The 17,211-nt window shown below is 55.1% G+C and overlaps 1 protein-coding gene across 1 annotated transcript in view; it reads left to right on the top strand.

Moving 5' to 3' along the window:
• The window catches only part of DNAH17 (dynein axonemal heavy chain 17), a 93,137-nt gene that overhangs the window by 29,555 nt on the left and 46,371 nt on the right, over positions 1 to 17,211 (top strand). The window contains exons 22-38 of the mRNA XM_065910306.1: positions 1,362 to 1,478; positions 1,574 to 1,660; positions 2,078 to 2,230; positions 5,012 to 5,260; positions 6,973 to 7,095; positions 8,052 to 8,399; positions 8,500 to 8,591; positions 8,997 to 9,123; positions 9,799 to 9,951; positions 11,242 to 11,367; positions 11,545 to 11,652; positions 12,159 to 12,290; positions 12,611 to 12,771; positions 13,416 to 13,572; positions 14,498 to 14,602; positions 16,156 to 16,313; positions 16,951 to 17,089. Of these exons, the coding sequence (XP_065766378.1) occupies positions 1,362 to 1,478; positions 1,574 to 1,660; positions 2,078 to 2,230; positions 5,012 to 5,260; positions 6,973 to 7,095; positions 8,052 to 8,399; positions 8,500 to 8,591; positions 8,997 to 9,123; positions 9,799 to 9,951; positions 11,242 to 11,367; positions 11,545 to 11,652; positions 12,159 to 12,290; positions 12,611 to 12,771; positions 13,416 to 13,572; positions 14,498 to 14,602; positions 16,156 to 16,313; positions 16,951 to 17,089 (2,535 nt within the window). The remainder of the gene's footprint in view (positions 1 to 1,361; positions 1,479 to 1,573; positions 1,661 to 2,077; positions 2,231 to 5,011; positions 5,261 to 6,972; positions 7,096 to 8,051; positions 8,400 to 8,499; positions 8,592 to 8,996; positions 9,124 to 9,798; positions 9,952 to 11,241; positions 11,368 to 11,544; positions 11,653 to 12,158; positions 12,291 to 12,610; positions 12,772 to 13,415; positions 13,573 to 14,497; positions 14,603 to 16,155; positions 16,314 to 16,950; positions 17,090 to 17,211) is intronic.

Below are 17,211 nucleotides of genomic sequence, written 5' to 3'. Positions count from 1 at the left end.
GAGCAGAGGGGCCACGGCAGGGGATGCAGGGACTTGAAGAAGCCCGGCACTTACGGCTGATTTGTAGGATGTCAGTGTTGGTGCCGATGCAGCTGTGTGTGTGACTGGGGGTTGGGTGAGGGAGGGAGGGAGGGATGCAGGAGATGGGTCCTGCAGGCAGGGTCAAGCCGCCCCCCTGGGCTTTGTCTCCTCCCAGACCTGGCTGCCTCCACCCGCTCCCTTCCTCTGCCCTGACTCTGTGTCTGGTCACAGAGGCCTGACTCCCTGTGCCGAGAGACACTGACCCCAGCCAGGGCCCAAGACCCGCAGCAGAGGGAGTGACAGGATGGTGTGGGCGGCTGTGGTGACCTCTCCCACTGCCCAGTCCCTGCTTTAGAGCACGTTGTGTTTGGCCCCTTCTCCCCCCGCCCAGGGCTCAGTGAGGACTAGGATTTGAAGTGTGTATGGCCAGGCCCAGGAGCTCCGGGGCCATGGACAGGGCAAGTGGGCTGATAAAAATTCTGATAAACCTTTGAGCCATGCCACTGCCAACAAAGACTGTTAGTTAATTGTAGAAGAAAGTGAAACAATGCCTGCTTGTGGGCAAAGAGATTAGGGGCTGGGATTTTTGTCTTTAAAATATTTTATGGCAAGTACAATATTTGCCCAAGTGTGGAGGACTTGGAAAATACAGAACTGCATCTGATTGCTAAAGCCATTCTTGAAATGACAGAACTACAGGAATGGAGGACAGGTTAGCGGCTGCCCAGGTTTGCGGGGATGGGCAGGGTGGGTGCTGACGCGAAGGCTGACACAGGATGGCTCCCTCGTGGTGACCAACAGTGATGTATGTGGATTGTGGTGGGGGTTATGGGAGCCTCTACATGAGACAAAAGTGCCTAGGACTACGCCTGCCTACAACACGTGCACTCACACGCACACATACAACACACGTGCATGTGGATGAGCTTAAAACAGGGTGAAAACCGACAAGTTCCGTCATCTGTTAACAGAAACACCCCAGGGTCCAATGCTGGCTCAGCTATCGAGCCTTAATTGTATAAGATGTCAGCTGTGGGGAAGCACCCAGGACTCTGTGCTACTTTTTTCCCAATACTTATTTACTGGTTTATTTTGCTGCACTGGGTCTTAGTTGCAGCACCCAGCATCTTTGGTTGTGGCACGTGGGGTCTAGTTCCCTGACCAAGGATTGAGCCCAGGCCCCCTGCCTTGGCATCGCAGAGTCTTAGCCACTGGACCACCAGGGAAGTCCCTCCCTGTGATATTTTTGCATCTCCCCGTGAGTCCGTAGTGATCTCACACTAGAAGGTTTTTTCAAAAAGAGCAGAAAAGGGAGTGGTCCTTGGCCTCTGCCTGCATAGGAGCTGCCGGAACAGTGGACAAACACCAAGAAGCTGGCCATCCAGGTGAAGCAGAACGTGTCGCCCCTGCAGGCCAACGAGGTCAGCATCCTGAGGCGGAAGTGCCAGCAGTTCGAGGTACCGTGGCCTGGGGGGGCGGGGGCGGGGTGCAGCACCCACCGAGACCGGGCCCTGGGCCGGGATCCTGAGCGTCTCACGTGGTCCTCCCGCAGCTCAAGCAGCACGAGTTCAGAGAAAAGTTCAGGCAAGAAGCCCCGTTCAGCTTCAGCGACCCTGACCCCTACAAGTCCCTCAATAAGGTATTTTTGCTCAAGGAGGAGATGGGGTGATAACTCTGGGGACCCATCTTTTCTCAAGCTGTCATTCTCGTGAGTCCAGAAACACAGCCTCGCTGGGACCAGCCTCGGGGCCGAGCACACGTGTGTGTGTGTGTGTGTGTGTGTGTGTGCGCGGGCGCATGTGTGTGTGTGGGTGCACAGACATGCAAGCTCAGCCATCCCATGGGGCCTCCCCTCCAGGCCCCATCAGAGAAGCCGGGGGTGGCTGGGGGATGGATGGAGAGGGCGCTGCTCCCCCGGCTAGAAAGTTTGCTGCCTTCCTGTGTGCAGTGGGCCAATGGCTCTGAGGGTCACTGGGCTGGGACGGGGTGGGGGCAGACGGGGAAGGCTCCGCTGAGCGCGGGCACCCCGCTCACCAGCTTCCTCTCATGCCCACAGCAACAAAAGAGCATCGCAGCCATGGAGAGCATCATGGAGGCGCTGTGCAAGTCCGGCAGCCTGTTTGAGGTCAGCGTCCCGGACTACAAGCAGCTCAAGGCTTGTCACAAAGAGGTCCGCCTGCTGAAGGAGCTCTGGGACATGATCATCATGGTGAGGGGCCATCTGGCTGGGGGCGGGTGGGCGGTATTGAGGGTGGGGCAGGGGGAGGGAGGGGGAGGTGGGAGGGGGTCCAAGGGCAGCATCCCAGCACCAAGAGGGGGCAGCTCCCATTATCCCCCCACCATATGACACCCACCTCTGATGGTTGGTGGAGGCAGCCCCTCTTCTCAAACACAAGAGTAGGAAGCCTCACTCTCCACCGCAGGGTCAACGCACTGTCCACAGCATAAGGGCATGAGTGAGTTCCCCATGGTCTTGCCTCTTGGCTCCTCTGTTTCCAAAAATATTTTAGTTCTTCTCTTTTTTTTAATTTTTTATTTTATGGCAGTATGTGTGCATGCGTGCTAAGTTGCTTCGGTCATGTCTGACTCTCTGCGACCCCATGGACTGTAGCCCACCAGGCTCCTCCGTCCATGGGATTCTCCAGAAAAGACGACTGGAGTGGGTTGCCATTTCATCCTCCAGGGGATCTTCCCGACCCAGGGATTGAACTTGCATCTCCTGCATTGGCAGGCGGGTTCTTCACCACTGAGGCACCTACAAAGCTCTTATTGGAGTATAGCTGGTTAACAATGCTGTGTCTTGGGTGTCGGGCAAAGTGATTCAGTTATGCATGTACATGTATCTGCTCCTTTTTGAATTCTTTTCCCATTTAGGTTATTATAGAGTATTGAGAGGAATTCCCAGGGGGTCGCTATTGGTTGTCTGTCTTTTTTTTTTTTTTAATAGATAATGCCTTGATTTCAATTTTTTTTAATCTCTTAGCTACACTGTGTGGCATGCAGAATCTTAGTTCCCTGACCAGGGATCAAACCCATGCCCCTTGCAGTGGAAGCGTGGCGTCCCAACCACTGGGCCACCAGGGAATTCCCCGGTTATCTACTTTAAATACAGCAGTGTGTGCCTGTCGACCCCAAACTTCCAGCGCATCCCTCCCTCCCCACCCACCGTGACCTTAAGTTCCTTCTCTAAGTCTGTGTTAGTTCTTCTCCTTTGTGCACTTGAATGAACTTCGGAATCTGTCAAATCCTCCTCTCTTCAGATAGAAAACTCTCAGACTACACATAGACTTGAATCTACTCTGTGAGCTCATCTGGGGAGGATTCTCCTCCTGGCAGCAGTATTTTCTTCCCTGCCCAGGAGCAGGCCCTGTCTTGTCATGTATCTTGTTTTTTAGATTATATCTTAGTAAGATAATGTAAATGTCTGTATCCTGACCATGCTGAATCTATCTATCTCTCATAGAGGGCGGAGTGGGAGAGAATCTTTGGAGCCACAGGCTCCATCACAACCACCGCCAAAGGGAGAGAATCCATCAAAGCCTCTCGATACTTCTTTTTTGGCAGCTCACTGAATTCAAGTCTCTTGTGCTCGAGTGACCTGACTGAACAATGCTGCTGCTAAGTTGCTTCAGTCGAGTCCAACTCTGTGCGACCCCATAGATGGCAGCCCGCCAGGTTCCTCTGTCCCTGGGATTCTCCAGGCAAGGACTGAGCAATAAGTGAAGTCAACTCAAAGCAGCACTGTCCCTTGATAAATAACACTTAGCACAGACTCAAGAATGCAGGTTACTTTTCCCAGGAGATAACGATAAGCATGTCCCATCAGGGTGTTGCAAGAGAAATTGACAAAATGAACGAACTAGGGTACTTTTACGATAACAGGATCCAGGAGCAGCTTAAACTTAAAACCAGAAAGGGCCATCGATTTCTGTGGGGATTAATGCTTCAAGTCTCGGGATTTGCAGAGTCAGTCTCTTGTCAACGCCCCAGCTGTTGGTCATTGTCTGACAAGAACATCTATCAAGACCAGGCCGTTCTGCCCCAAGCCTCTGTCAGCAACCTCTGACCCCCTCCAGGACTCCCATCCAACTCCAAAGCCATTCTCAGCCCACCCCAAATTTAAGACCGCAGCTCCTCGGGTTTCCGTCTCCACTCTTGGTAGGGTGGTCCCCCGGTACCGCCTGTGTCTTGTTCCATCCTGTCATGAGTGGAATTTCTTCTGGTGTGTCTTTGTCGGTGTAAGCTAGGTTGGGCTCCCCTGGTGACCCAGCAGTAAAGAATCTGCCTGCCAATGAGGGGAGACCTGGGTTCGGTCCCTGGGTTGGAGAGATCCCCTGGAGAAGGAAATGGCAACCCACTCCAGTATTCTTGCCTGGGAGACTGCGTGGACAGAGGAGCCTGGCGGGCTACAGTCTTTTGGGGTTGCAGAGAGTCAGACAAGACTTAGTGATTAAACAACAACAAGTAAGCTAGGTTACGCTGCAGTAACAAACAGCCCTGAAAAGCAACACCTCTGTGTAGTTAACCACAGACACATGTTTTTCATTCATGCGAAGTCCACACTCCAGCTCCAGGCAAACCCTCCACAGCTGCCGAGGCAGGTAGAAGGGACTGTGGGTCCAGCGTTGGCAACTCAGTGCCTCTGCCCCCAAGTGACAGGTGTCATCCACATTCCATTGGTTGGCCTCACCAAGATGTGGGACAGAATAAGATCCTGGTGAGCAGTGACAAAGCCCATGTTTTGCTAAAAATCTCCCTTAACTGCTGACTTTTAAGCCGAATCTGTCGTGGTAGAACTGAGGTTTTTCTTGCCTCCACACCCTCCCCCCACCCCTCCCCGGCTGTATCCGCTCACTTTACCAAGCTCTATCCTTGGTGCTGGAGACTCCTCATTGGATTTTTCCATCCAAGAGCAATGGCAGGAAGGTGGCATGGGTGCCTTCCTGAACCGTCCCCAGCAGAGGAGTCAGTGGGCATTTTTCCAACTCAGGTCAACACCAGCATCGATGCCTGGAAGACCACCAAGTGGAAGAACATCAACGTGGAGCAGATGGACATAGACTGTAAGAAGTTCGCCAAGGACGTGAGGTCCCTGGACAAGGAGATGAAGAGCTGGGACGCCTTCGTGGGGCTGGACAACACCGTGAAGAACATGATCACGTCCCTGCGTGCCGTGAGCGAGCTGCAGAACCCCGCCATCCGGGACCGCCACTGGCAGCAGCTCATGCAGGCCACCCAGGTACCACACTGACACGGGGCAGAGGGCAACGCTCCTCGGGAACTCGCTGCGGGAGTGAGGGGCTGACGCTGGTAAAGCTGGCTTCACGCATGCGCGCCCCAGGATGTCACACAGGGTTCCAGGCTCAGGGTGGCCCCAAGCTGGGTTAGAGGCTCTGCTGTCACCATCTTGATTTCCTTAATTAATAACTTTTTCACATGGGATCCAATCATTTTCATTTTGCACCAGGCCCTGCAAATTATGCAGCCAGTACTGGTTGTAGCATGAACGGTGAATGTCCATGGGGCTCAGGAAGTTTGGGGTGGAGGAACAGCCCTGGGTCGCCCATGTACCCCAGGAACACAGGGTCCTAGTGTCAAAATTTTCCCAGGGATGTTCCCCAGTGGGGAGTGGGAGGGGCACTGGCCTTGACACTCACCGAAGGCAAATAGGACCATCCCCACTGTCAGCAAACATTGAACAAAACTCTGTGGAACGGCTACTCTGCAGAGGCCCCCGGTAGATGTCAAGGAAGCAGAGAGGTTGAGGACACGGGCCCTGCTCTCAGGGCAGTAGAGGAAGAAAGACAGCACAGGCCATGGTGTTTGGGAGGCCGAGTGGGGTGCTCAGCGGCAGTTCTAGGGGTGCAGAGAAGGCAGCCACCTCCCCGGTTAGGGAAGCATGGGACCAGCATCCAGGAGCATGTGGGGTGTGGCCTGGGCCTTGGGGAGGGGAGGGGAGAAACAGGCGAGCAGAAGGGATTGTCTCGAGTACTAAGGCCACTGGCCAGTAGGCTCCCATCCAGGGCCTGGGAGAGACCTCCAGACAGTGATCAACAAACAACAGAAACATCCCAGGAATTGGGCATCACCGAGGACTTGTTGAGACCTGGGCAGGTATTTTCCCAACCGTGATTGAGAAACACTCAATTCCATCAGTTGGTCAAACCAGTTTTTGTGGCAGGCTTGGAATTCAGGCTTGGAAATGTCTGTGTGACAGCGAGAAAGATTTGAAGACTGGGTGACATCATGCAAATACCTGGTGTTGTTACCAGAGTAACAGTACCTGTGACTCAGCCACACCTGTTACTAACATGGCAGCTACCCTAGATGGATCGGGTCCTGCAGCTGCGGTCACAAAGCCCCACATGACGGGGCTCTTGAAACCACAGAAATGTATTCTTTCGTGGCCTGGAGGCCAGAAACCTGAAGTCAAGGAATCAACAGAGCCATGATCCCTCCAACATCTAGGAGAGGACACTCCCCTGCCTCTCCCAGCTTCCGGTGGTCCCAGGCGGCCCATGGCTTCTGGCCGCGTCCAGCGCATCCTTGCCTCCACGGCCACACGGCCTCCTCTGCATTTCAAACCTCCCTCTCCTTTCTGTGATGAAAACACCGGCCATCACGTTTGGGGTCTGTGCAGTTGACCTGAGATGATTTCATCTCAAGATCATTAACAGCTGCAAAGACGTTATTTCTGAGTAAAGTCACATTCTGAAGTTCCGATGGACATGAGTCTGGGGGGACACTCTTCAACCAAATACTGTGGGGCTCTGTTGCTACCAGCTTTACGGGGAGCCGGGGCCTGGAGGAGTGTCTGCCCGAGTCCCAGAGCTCCCAACACCCACTTCACGGCCTAGGTTCCTCGCCAGCCTCTACATGAAGGGCAAAGGTGTCCTTCAACTGGAGAACATGTAATCGAATGTGAAATGTGCCTGTTTTTTTCCTCTGCAGGTGAAATTTGAAATGTCAGATGAGACCACCCTGGCAGATTTACTCCAGCTGAACCTACACAAATACGAGGACGAGGTCCGAAACATTGTCGACAAGGCTGTGAAGGAGTCTGGGATGGAAAAGGTATCCTTTGTTGACAGTGAAGTGCGCTTTATATGGGATGCTGCTGAAACCGACCCACCAGCCTGATGCCTGTTGAATGTGTTGATGTATGGTTGAAACTAATGTAGCCCCAGTTAACGCCTGACTGAACTCTCTTTCCATGAAGCACCCTTGTTTGTGGTCCATCCTGCCTCAGCCTCTGCCTTCTGAGAAGCTGAATGGGGCCGGAGCAGGGTGGGCAGTGGTCAGGAGGGCCGGCCATCAGCTGGTACCTAGGGCCATTCCAGGACATGTGAAAATGCTAGAGGATTCGCAGTTCAAACCTCTCTCCTCATCTGTTTTTTGAGTTTGAATGGTCACCGTTGGGCTTGCTTTCTTTTTTTAACAGCTTTATTGAGCTATAAATCACTTACCCATTCACCCATTTAAAGTATGCAATTCAATGGCGTTTAGCATATTTACAGGAATGTACAGCCATCACATATTAGAATTAGTCAATTTTAGGACATTTTCATCTCCTCAAAAAGGGATGAAACCCAGACCCTTTAGCTAATATATCCCCATCGTCTCACACCTCCACCCATCCCAGCTCTAACCTACTGCTTCTTATCTTCTATAGGTTTGCCTTTTCTGTACATTTCATATACACGTAAACATATACTATATGGGCTTTTGTGTCTGACTTCTTTCACTGAGCATGTTTTTAAGTTTCCTTCATGTTGTAACTTGTGTCCATACTTCATTTTTTTTTATAGCCAAATAACACTTCATTATATGCATACTCCACATTTTGTCATTCCATTCATCCACTGAGGGCCATTTGGGTTGTCTCCATCTGTTGGCCATTGTGAATAATGTTGGCATGAACATTTTGGCTTTCGGAGAGCAGGGCCTCCTTCCATGTTCCAGGAAACTCTGGGTCCTCTTTAGTGATTCGTGCCAGACTCTTGCTGACCTGGTTTCTGCTCCTCCAAAAGGTGCTGAAAGCCCTGGACGGCACCTGGTCCACCATGGAGTTTGAGCACGAGCCGCACCCACGGACGGGCACCATGATGCTCAAGTCAGACGAGGTGCTGGTGGAGACTCTGGAGGACAACCAGGTGCAGCTGCAGAACCTGATGATGTCCAAGTACCTGTCCCACTTCCTGAAGGAGGTGACCAGCTGGCAGCAGAAGCTGTCCACGGCGGACTCGGTCATCTCCATCTGGTTCGAGGTCCAGAGGACCTGGAGCCACCTAGAGAGCATCTTCATTGGTTCCGAAGACATCCGCGCCCAGTTGCCGGAGGATTCCAGGAGCTTCGATGACATCGACCTGGAGTTCAAGGTGAGCACAGCTCTCTGGCTCCTGCCTGGGCACTTTCGGACATGGCTCCCTTGGTGCAAACAGGGCTCGTGATGCCATGGTGGTCCCTTTCTCCTCCCAGGCCCTGATGGAAGACGCGGTGAAAACACCCAATGTGGTCGAAGCCACCAACAAACCTGGCCTCTATGACAAACTTGAGGACCTGAAGAAGAGGTAGGCCCCATACCTGTCCAGACAAGGGGCTTCACTGTGGTAGAAACCCAAGTCATGCGCCTCCCCCCCACCCCGCTGGCCAGGCCAGGAAACCCCCAGGTTGTGGGTTAACACATCCTCTCCCTGGAATCACCTGCCACTTCCTGCCACCCTAGCCACAGAGCCTGCCTTTAGCCTCAGAGGAAGCCGCGATGGCAGAGATTAAACTGTAGCCCCTCCTGCCTGGGGACATCCACAAGTGCAGGGGCTGGCTGAGAACGAGCGTGTCCGCTTGGAAGATTTGAATTAAACCACGGCTGTGAACAGCCTGGGTGTCTCCAGGGTTGTCTATCCAGTGCATGGAAGGATGGGTTGGAAGAGAACTTCTATTGAACAGGACTCAGCAGCCTCATTCCCTGCCCCCAGGTTGGCTGTGTGCGAAAAGGCCTTGGCCGAATATTTAGAGACGAAAAGACTGGCTTTCCCCAGGTTCTACTTTGTCTCTTCAGCTGACCTCTTGGACATTCTCTCCAACGGAAATGACCCTGTGGAGGTAGGTGGCCCCCTGATGGTCCAAAGGGGTGCCAGGCTCCATGTCCGGGGGGCCTCAGGACATTGGAGGAGTGTCCAAGAGGTGGTCCACACCAGAAACCACCCAGGGGCCGGGCCGTGACAGAAGGACCCGGGACCATTCTCAGAGCCCACCCTTCTCACCCTGGGCTCCATCCTCGTGCTCTGGAAAATGGGTGAGATGCCCATTTCTAAGACACAAGCCGCTCATCTTACTAAACCCCAGACATTGGGAGGAAAAGTTCCCGCGAGGCTCCTCTTCTAAAAGAGAGGAGGGCGAGCATCCGGGCAAAGGGAGGGGACCATATTTTAATCATGGGGTTGCAGATGCACGGTATGGGAGCCCCAGGGCAGCCCACAGTTTAGGTTCTGAGCAACTGACTTAGGGGCATAGGCCCTGTGCCCCCCGGGACAGAACCTTCTCAGGGAAAAGAAACAGACATTCAGAAGGTTCTGACCAAGCGGTGTTTGCTGTTTCCTGTGTTGGTGAAGTGTGTTTAATCAGCATCCCAGAGGCGAGGGGGTCAGGGCGGAGCATAAGTCAAAAAAAAAAAATGATGTTTAAGACTGCCTGAGGGAGACCCAGGCCACAGGCATCCGCCTGCGAACCCCTGGGTTGCAAAATCCAACGTCCTCCCACTCTGACCCCGAAATCCAGGTGAGCCGCCACCTGTCCAAGCTCTTCGACAGCCTGTGTAAACTGAAGTTCCACCTGGACGCCAGCGGGAAGCCGCTCAAGTTCGGCCTGGGCATGTACAGCAAGGAGGACGAGTATGTGGACTTTGACCAGGAGTGCGACCTCTCGGGGCAGGTGCGAGCCGCCGCGGGAACGCGCAGAGCACTGCCCCCCGGGATGGCAGCGCCTCGTGGCCGGGACCGCATGGCCACAGACAGGCTGTGTCAGCAGCAGCCGTGACCGACCCTCTCTCCTCTTCCCTCGGCCTCTCAGAACCAATGCTTAAGGGTCGTCTTCATAGGAGTCCCTGCACAGCCTTACCTATGCAGTCTGAGGTGACCTGAGAAAGGAAGGGGGAAAAAGGGAGGGAGAGAACAGATTTATTAATGCCCTTAAATCTTTATCATTTTATTATTATTAATGTCAAGGGGACCACTTTGGAGGGTGCCATGCACACCTGCCAAGTTCTCGTCCCTGGTCAGCACGATGGGCTTTACAGCTTCCATATTTAGCAGAGGGCTCCCCTTACCCTGGGCAGCCCAGCCCCCTGTCCCACCTCCCCAGTCCAGGAGGCTGCTCTCTCCTGCTGACAGCAAGCTTCCTGGCTGCCCTCTCCCCCATCTCTTTGCCCAAGTATTATACAAGCATCCAAATCAATTCTTACATTCTGCCTAAGCAAAGTGCAATTTGGAGGTAAATTGACTTGGAGGATTAAAAATCTCATGCGAGAAAACTCAAGCTCCAACAACTTGAATTCAGAGTGCCTGGCTGGACAGGGTCAGCAGGATCCGTTCATCAGTTTGTTCAGATGCTTCCCACACTTAACCACTTACAGACATAACCATTGAACGACAGCGAGCTCTGCCTGCACTGTGCTTCTGTCAATAGCTTAAAAGAAAAACCAACCTGATTATCCCATTCGGGTGTTTTCCCCCTGGTGGCAACTAGTTGCAGGTTTGTATTTCAAAATACACGCAAGGCTCATCGGCCAGTTTGTCTGCATGACAATCTCAGACCCTGAGAGAATGCACTTGGGGACAGGTGGGGCTCTGCTGGTCAGAATCCGCCTGGGACAATGGGCAGCAGAGCCCAGGGGACAGATCCCGGTCCCAGGATACCAGCACCACTTCGTGGGCTCAGACATAGACCGTCTTCTGTAGCTTTTTCTCTCGTTCCCTCTCCCTTCTGTGTTTAGACACAGTATATGCACACGAACGCCCAATGCAACTAGCTTTGCAGGTACAGCTGGGCTTGCTGAACATATTTTTCCAGCAGGGCATTCTTATTGCTCAGAAAACCTGGGCATTTCTACCCTCTGGGATGATGATAAGGATGAGGACAAGTGGTAATTTACTTCGTAAACATCAGAGCAAGTTGTCGGATGAGACGTGCTCACCCTCTCTGGTCCCATGGCTCCATCCCCAGGTGGAGGTCTGGCTGAACCGCGTGCTGGACAGGATGTGCGCCACGCTCCGCCACGAGATCCCCGAAGCCGTGGTGACCTACGAGGAGAAGCCAAGGGAGCAGTGGATCTTTGACTACCCCGCCCAGGTCCGAGCTGGGTGGACGGGGCAGCTCTGAGAGGCAGGGAGGGGTGGATGGGGCTTACCCGTCCTGGGTTAGCCCCAGTCTGGTGGCAAAGAGCCACCTTGACTGGTGTGAACTCTTCCATCAGACAGAAAAATGTGCTCACGTGGCGGGGTACTGGGGCCCCACCTCTGTTTTCAGATCGCGCTCACGTGCACCCAAATCTGGTGGACCACCGAGGTGGGCTTGGCGTTTGCCAGGCTGGAGGAAGGCTACGAAAATGCCATCAAAGATTACAACAAGAAGCAGGTGTGGCCCTCACCCCATGTCCATCCGAAGCACCTGCTCTGTGAGGTCCTCCCTTGAGACACTGCCGTTTCTCTGAGTCAAAAGCAGCCAAATATTGGCGACAGTTGTTCTGCCCGAGTAACCACTTTAGAAATACATGGCTTTAATTCTCTATGTCGATTTGATTTTTTGAGAGATTCTTGTTTAGAAATTCAGAAACCAAAAATAATGTCTAAAAGGAAAGATATAACCCTGTCAACAGATTCTTAGCTAACCTTCTAGTGTACATATAATCAATTCCTAGGCAAAAATATGTAACTATCCAAATGGTTTTAAAATCCTGTTTTCACTTACTATCTGCCATCTTTCACGGCCTCAGATCTTCATCTACACCACTTTTAGTGGCTCCTTGATAACCCATGGGGGAGGGGCAGTCCCCGAGTGCCCGGGGGGACCCGCCCAGCCTGGAGGCCACCCCGAGGCCACTGCTGGAGCTGTGTCCAAGGGAGGCATGTCTGCTCCCACAGATCAGCCAACTGAATGCACTCATCACCCTGCTCATTGGAAACCTCAACGCGGGAGACAGAATGAAGATCATGACCATCTGTACCATCGATGTCCACGCCCGGGACGTGGTGGCCAAGATGATCACCGCCAAGGCATGGGTGCCGGGAGGGGCCAGGAACTGGGGTGGGAGCCTGGGGCTCAGGACTGCAGCCCACATCCCCCGCCCCAGTTACTGCTGCTTCCTCAGTGGGGCGGGGGGTGACACTACTCCAGGCAGCGACTACCCCCTCCTTCACCCCTCAGTCTCGCCCCTAGTAAGCCACTGGACGAGCAGCCCAATCAGAAGTGCCCCTGCTTCAGCAGTGGGAAGGTGGTGTTAGGCTTGACGGGGGCTCCTCGGGAGGAGCGGGGAGCCGGGAGCACCCCAGGGTCAGGGACCGCTTGGAGGCAAGGCAGCCTGCTCCCCCCGCAGGTGGAGAGCTCCCAGGCCTTCACCTGGCAGTCCCAGCTTCGGCACCGCTGGGACGAGGAGAGGAAGCACTGCTTTGCCAACATCTGCGACGCCCAGATCCAGTACTCGTATGAGTACCTGGGCAACACGCCACGGCTGGTCATCACCCCACTCACGGACAGGTGAGGACCCACCCCTGCCGCCTTCCCGCCCGGCAGTGAACAACGCAGGGGAGGGAATCACACCCTTTCTCTGGGCTCTTCCCCATGCAGCCTTGCACCGTCAGACCCAAATGTCCCCTGCTGAGGCTGACGGATCCGGGCTTTTGGGTTGGGGGACCTGCATTCAGGTTCAGTTCTGCCGCCTGCCAGGCACCCAGCCTTGGGAGCCCAGACCTTAATTCCCTCACTCTGACCTCGGCTGTGTGGCCTTAGGGGTGTTGCTTAGCCTCTCTGAGGGCCTGCAAAATGGGGACGATGTTTTATACATCCTCGGCAGCTTGTTGAGGGTCAAGTGAATCATGTAACACCAAAAAGCACTCAGACCAGCGGCTGCTCAGGGCAGATCCTCAGCACCTGTGATGTGGCTGTTACTTTGGACGGGCAGTGCCTGCCCCCCACCTAATGCCGTGGCTGGTTCAGCCCTCACACAGTGTCTGCTCTAGCAGGACAGCATCTGCTCCTTGGTGACATCACAAGTCCTCCTTTGCCCCTTTGAGCTCCCTTTGGTGCCAGCCTGGGCCTCAGGGCGTGTCACTGACCCACGGTAAAAGAAAGCGGGCAGTCCTGGGGTTGACGCCCACAGGGTGATTGGAGATCCCTTACAGATGCTACATAACCTTGACCCAGTCCCTCCATCTGATCATGGGCGGAGCTCCCGCTGGCCCCGCCGGGACCGGCAAGACAGAGACCACCAAGGACCTGGGCAGAGCCCTGGGCACCATGGTCTACGTCTTCAACTGCTCCGAGCAGATGGACTACAAGGTACACATCCCACGTCCAGGGGGGCCTGAATTCCCCTCCCTCAGGCGGCCGCAGCCAGCACTCCCCAAGTGACCCCTGGACGTGTGGACACTGCTGGCTGGCCTCTTGGGCATGACCAGCATGTCTGGTAGAGGATCCCAGGGTGGACAAGACCCGCCCCCCAACATTCTGCCCCGCTGGGGAGGCAACCCCTCCCAACCTACACCCCAAGCTTGTCCTAGCAACTGGGGGCACCAGAGAGAGTGAGAGCCTTTGAGGGGGCAGGGGGTGGCCCCTGGGGAGGGGCCAGGTCCCTGCCGTCACTAGAGGCTTTGGGCACAGCCACAGTTCTTAAAGGGCCCAGAAAAGAAGACCGTGGAGATCAAGTCAAAGCAGCCTCTGGTGGGAAGGGTTGGGGGGCATTGAGGTCGTGAGCATGCCCTACCCCATCCCCATGGGATCCCCACAGTCTAGGGGACCCCATCTTGAGGTTGAGGGTGGGGACAGCTGCCCCCTCTGATTGTCAAGGACACAGCCCACACCAACCTCCTGGGTTTCAGAGAAGCGAAATCTGAAGTTGGATCCTCCTAGAAGGAATCCTGTGTATAAACACTGAAGAATCACTCCGTTTATCCTTCCGGGGCCTGAGTCTGTCCCCTCTGCCTTAGAGGGAAGGCCCCATCCTTGTGTGCTAGTGGAAAATGCCAGGGTGAATTTTACACAAATGGCCTTATCTGAGTCCAGGCAAAGCCTTCAGCCCGGGGAAGATCTGGGCTCTTCCTGGCACCTGGCCCCATGTAGCGTTGACTCTTCCAGGGAGTGGACGACCTGCCTCTAGCCTCCCAGGGGCCCCAAAGTTCCCCAGCCTGGGCAGGAGCTGAGAGGGCAAGTGGAGGCCCCTGGCAGGACTCTCCAATATTCACTTCTCTCCTGTCACCTTTTCTAGTCCTGCGGAAATATCTACAAGGGCCTGGCCCAGACCGGAGCCTGGGGCTGCTTCGACGAGTTTAATCGGATCTCCGTGGAGGTCTTGTCTGTGATCGCCGTACAGGTAGGGGCCCCGTGCGGCCTCTGGGTCACCTTTGGGAACCCGCTGCCCTCCCGCCTCGGGGCTCTTCAGCTTTCCGGTAGGGTCAGGTCAGCCTGAGTGGGGGTGTGGCACAGAGGTGAGCGGGACCCCAGCCCTGTCCTTCGGGGGCCCGCAGTCTGGTGGGGCACACAGAAGGGTCAGACACAGCGGCACACTTGTCACCGAATACAGACGAGGGGATCATCAGTTTTGCCTAGGGTCCAGGACAGAGGGCTTTGTTTCAGTTCCCAGTGGAGCTGGACATTGAAGAATGCACAGGAGCTTGTCAATCAGACAAGAGTGCTGGGAGGAAAGGAGGAAGTGTGCCCAGGTATTTGGGGAATACCCATGATGGAGTGCAAGGCTGCCTAGTTCTGGGCCCTATTTAAACTCTCCATGCCTCCATTGTCCAATCTCTAGAATGGGTTTGCTGGCAGGATTAGGGGTGAGTGTGGGTAGCTGGCCTCCTCCACTGCTGTTTCCCTCTTAATGTAGACACAGAAGTATCCTCAAGCCCTGGGACCAGAGGCCAGTAAGACAAAGGGAAGATGGGGGCAGTCAGCAGCCCCTGGACTCGCAGTGCTGACTGCTGCCTTGGGGACCCCCCCAACCTCCAAAGTCAGTGCACAGACCCCAGGAAAATTATGCGGAGCTCTGTGAACTGAAATGGAGGAGCAAGAACTGGAAGAGAACATCAGAAGAGGCTCCACGTGGTGGGGAGGAGGGGTCCCATCTCCAAGGCCCGCCCAGTTGGGGTGTGAGCTGCACTCACCGCAGACCAGTCTGGCGGGAAAGTCCAAAGTCCGGGGCTTTGCTTGGGAGCCTCAGACTCGGAGCAGGTCTTAATCGTGGGTACAGGGCGCCCTCCAGTGGTGGCTTGGAGGTTTGCGGCTGCTCAGCGGGCGCCAAGGGTCCCAGAATTCAGATTTCACCTGAGGCCGGGTATCTGATGTGGGGATGGCTACCAATCAGCCCTCCCACGGGTCACTGCTGGAGCGGGAACAGACACACAAAACGGCTAGGGGGCGGAACGTCACTCGATAACGAGGATTAGCCTCGACCTGGAGGAACCCCCGGGCATCTTGCTGAGTGACCAAAGCCCGTCTGAGATGACATACTGTACCATCCTGCTTACTAAGGTTCATGAGAGAATCACAGAAATGGGAGTAGATGACTGGTTGCAGGGGGTCAGGGGAGAGTGGGGTGGCAGAGCGGTGGGGGTGGCTGTCAAGGACAACTCCACCTGAGGTCACGGAAATGTCCGTCATCTCCACGTCGCTGTCCGGGTGGTGATGCTGCACCGCGGTCACCACTGGGGGGCGCTGGCGAGGTACCCACGGGATCCCCCTCTGTTCTTTACTACAACTGCATGTGAATCTACAATTGTATCAAAGTTTAATTAAAAAAAAAAAAAAGATCATGGCAGTCCTCTGCAAATCCACAGCCACTCACATGCCTTAGCGCAAACGAAGCTCCATCCAGCCCACCGAGGTTTGCTGTTCCCGCATGAACCCATCTGTGTACCAACCGTTTAGGTAAAATGTGTCCAAGATGCGATTCGGGCCAAGAAGAAAACGTTTAATTTCCTGGGAGAGATGATAAGTCTCATCCCCACCGTCGGCATCTTCATCACCATGAACCCGGGGTACGCCGGGCGCACGGAGCTGCCAGAGAACTTAAAGGCCTTGTTCAGGTGCGGGACGGGGGCCAAGGCCCAGGAGAGCGGCTGTGGAGGACCGCGTCAACCCAGAGGGGGCTAGGGGAGGCGGGGATGGGAGACAAGGCCTGGGTGAGAGGGGCTAGCCTGCCAGGACCTCTGTGAGGAGCAGACGGTGTCTTCCCGCTCTTTGACTCCCGGGGGGTGGAGAGGAAGGTCCCGTTTTAGGCATCACCTGCCCACAGGTCGGGAAGATCCCCTGGAGAAGGAAAGGGCAACCCACTCCAGTATCCTTGCCGTGGAATCCTATGGACTTCGGAGCCTGATGGGCTACAGTCCATGGGGTCACAAAGAGTCGGACACGACTGAGAGCCCAAGCACTCACAGTCAATTGGTACAGGGTGATGGGCGGAGACAGGGCTCAGGTGACTCTCAGAGGAGCTGAGTGAAGGGGAGCAGGGCCTGGAGACACCCCCGTGCAGAGCAAGGGAGCAACAAGTAAAGGTCGGAGGGGAGCCGAGGGGAGGGGAGGGGGTCTGGGAACCTGCTCTGCACCTAGAGTCTCTGCCAGTAAGGCTGTGGTCCCCTGGAAAGTGAGGTGTGCACCTAGGTGATGGGGGCAGGGATGGAGGAGGGGGAGAAACCGAGACAGACCCCACCCCGGACCCCTCAGGCCCTGCGCCATGGTGGTCCCCGACTTTGAACTGATATGCGAGATCATGCTGGTGGCGGAGGGCTTTCTGGAGGCCCGGCTTCTGGCCAGGAAGTTCATCACACTCTACACCCTGTGCAAAGAGCTGTTGTCAAAGCAGGTGTGTGACTGGGGACCCGCGGGGCCGGGGGCGGGAGGGATGACCGATGCAGGTGGCCTGGGCTGCCTCCCAGACGGCCTGGCGAAGCCTCCCAGCCCCGGTCCCAGCACGCCGGCGGCACA

Source organism: Muntiacus reevesi, chromosome 18, assembly GCF_963930625.1.
Source record: "Muntiacus reevesi chromosome 18, mMunRee1.1, whole genome shotgun sequence".
NCBI classification, from domain to species: domain Eukaryota; kingdom Metazoa; phylum Chordata; class Mammalia; order Artiodactyla; family Cervidae; genus Muntiacus; species Muntiacus reevesi.
This window is presented reverse-complemented; position numbering and strand designations above follow the sequence as displayed.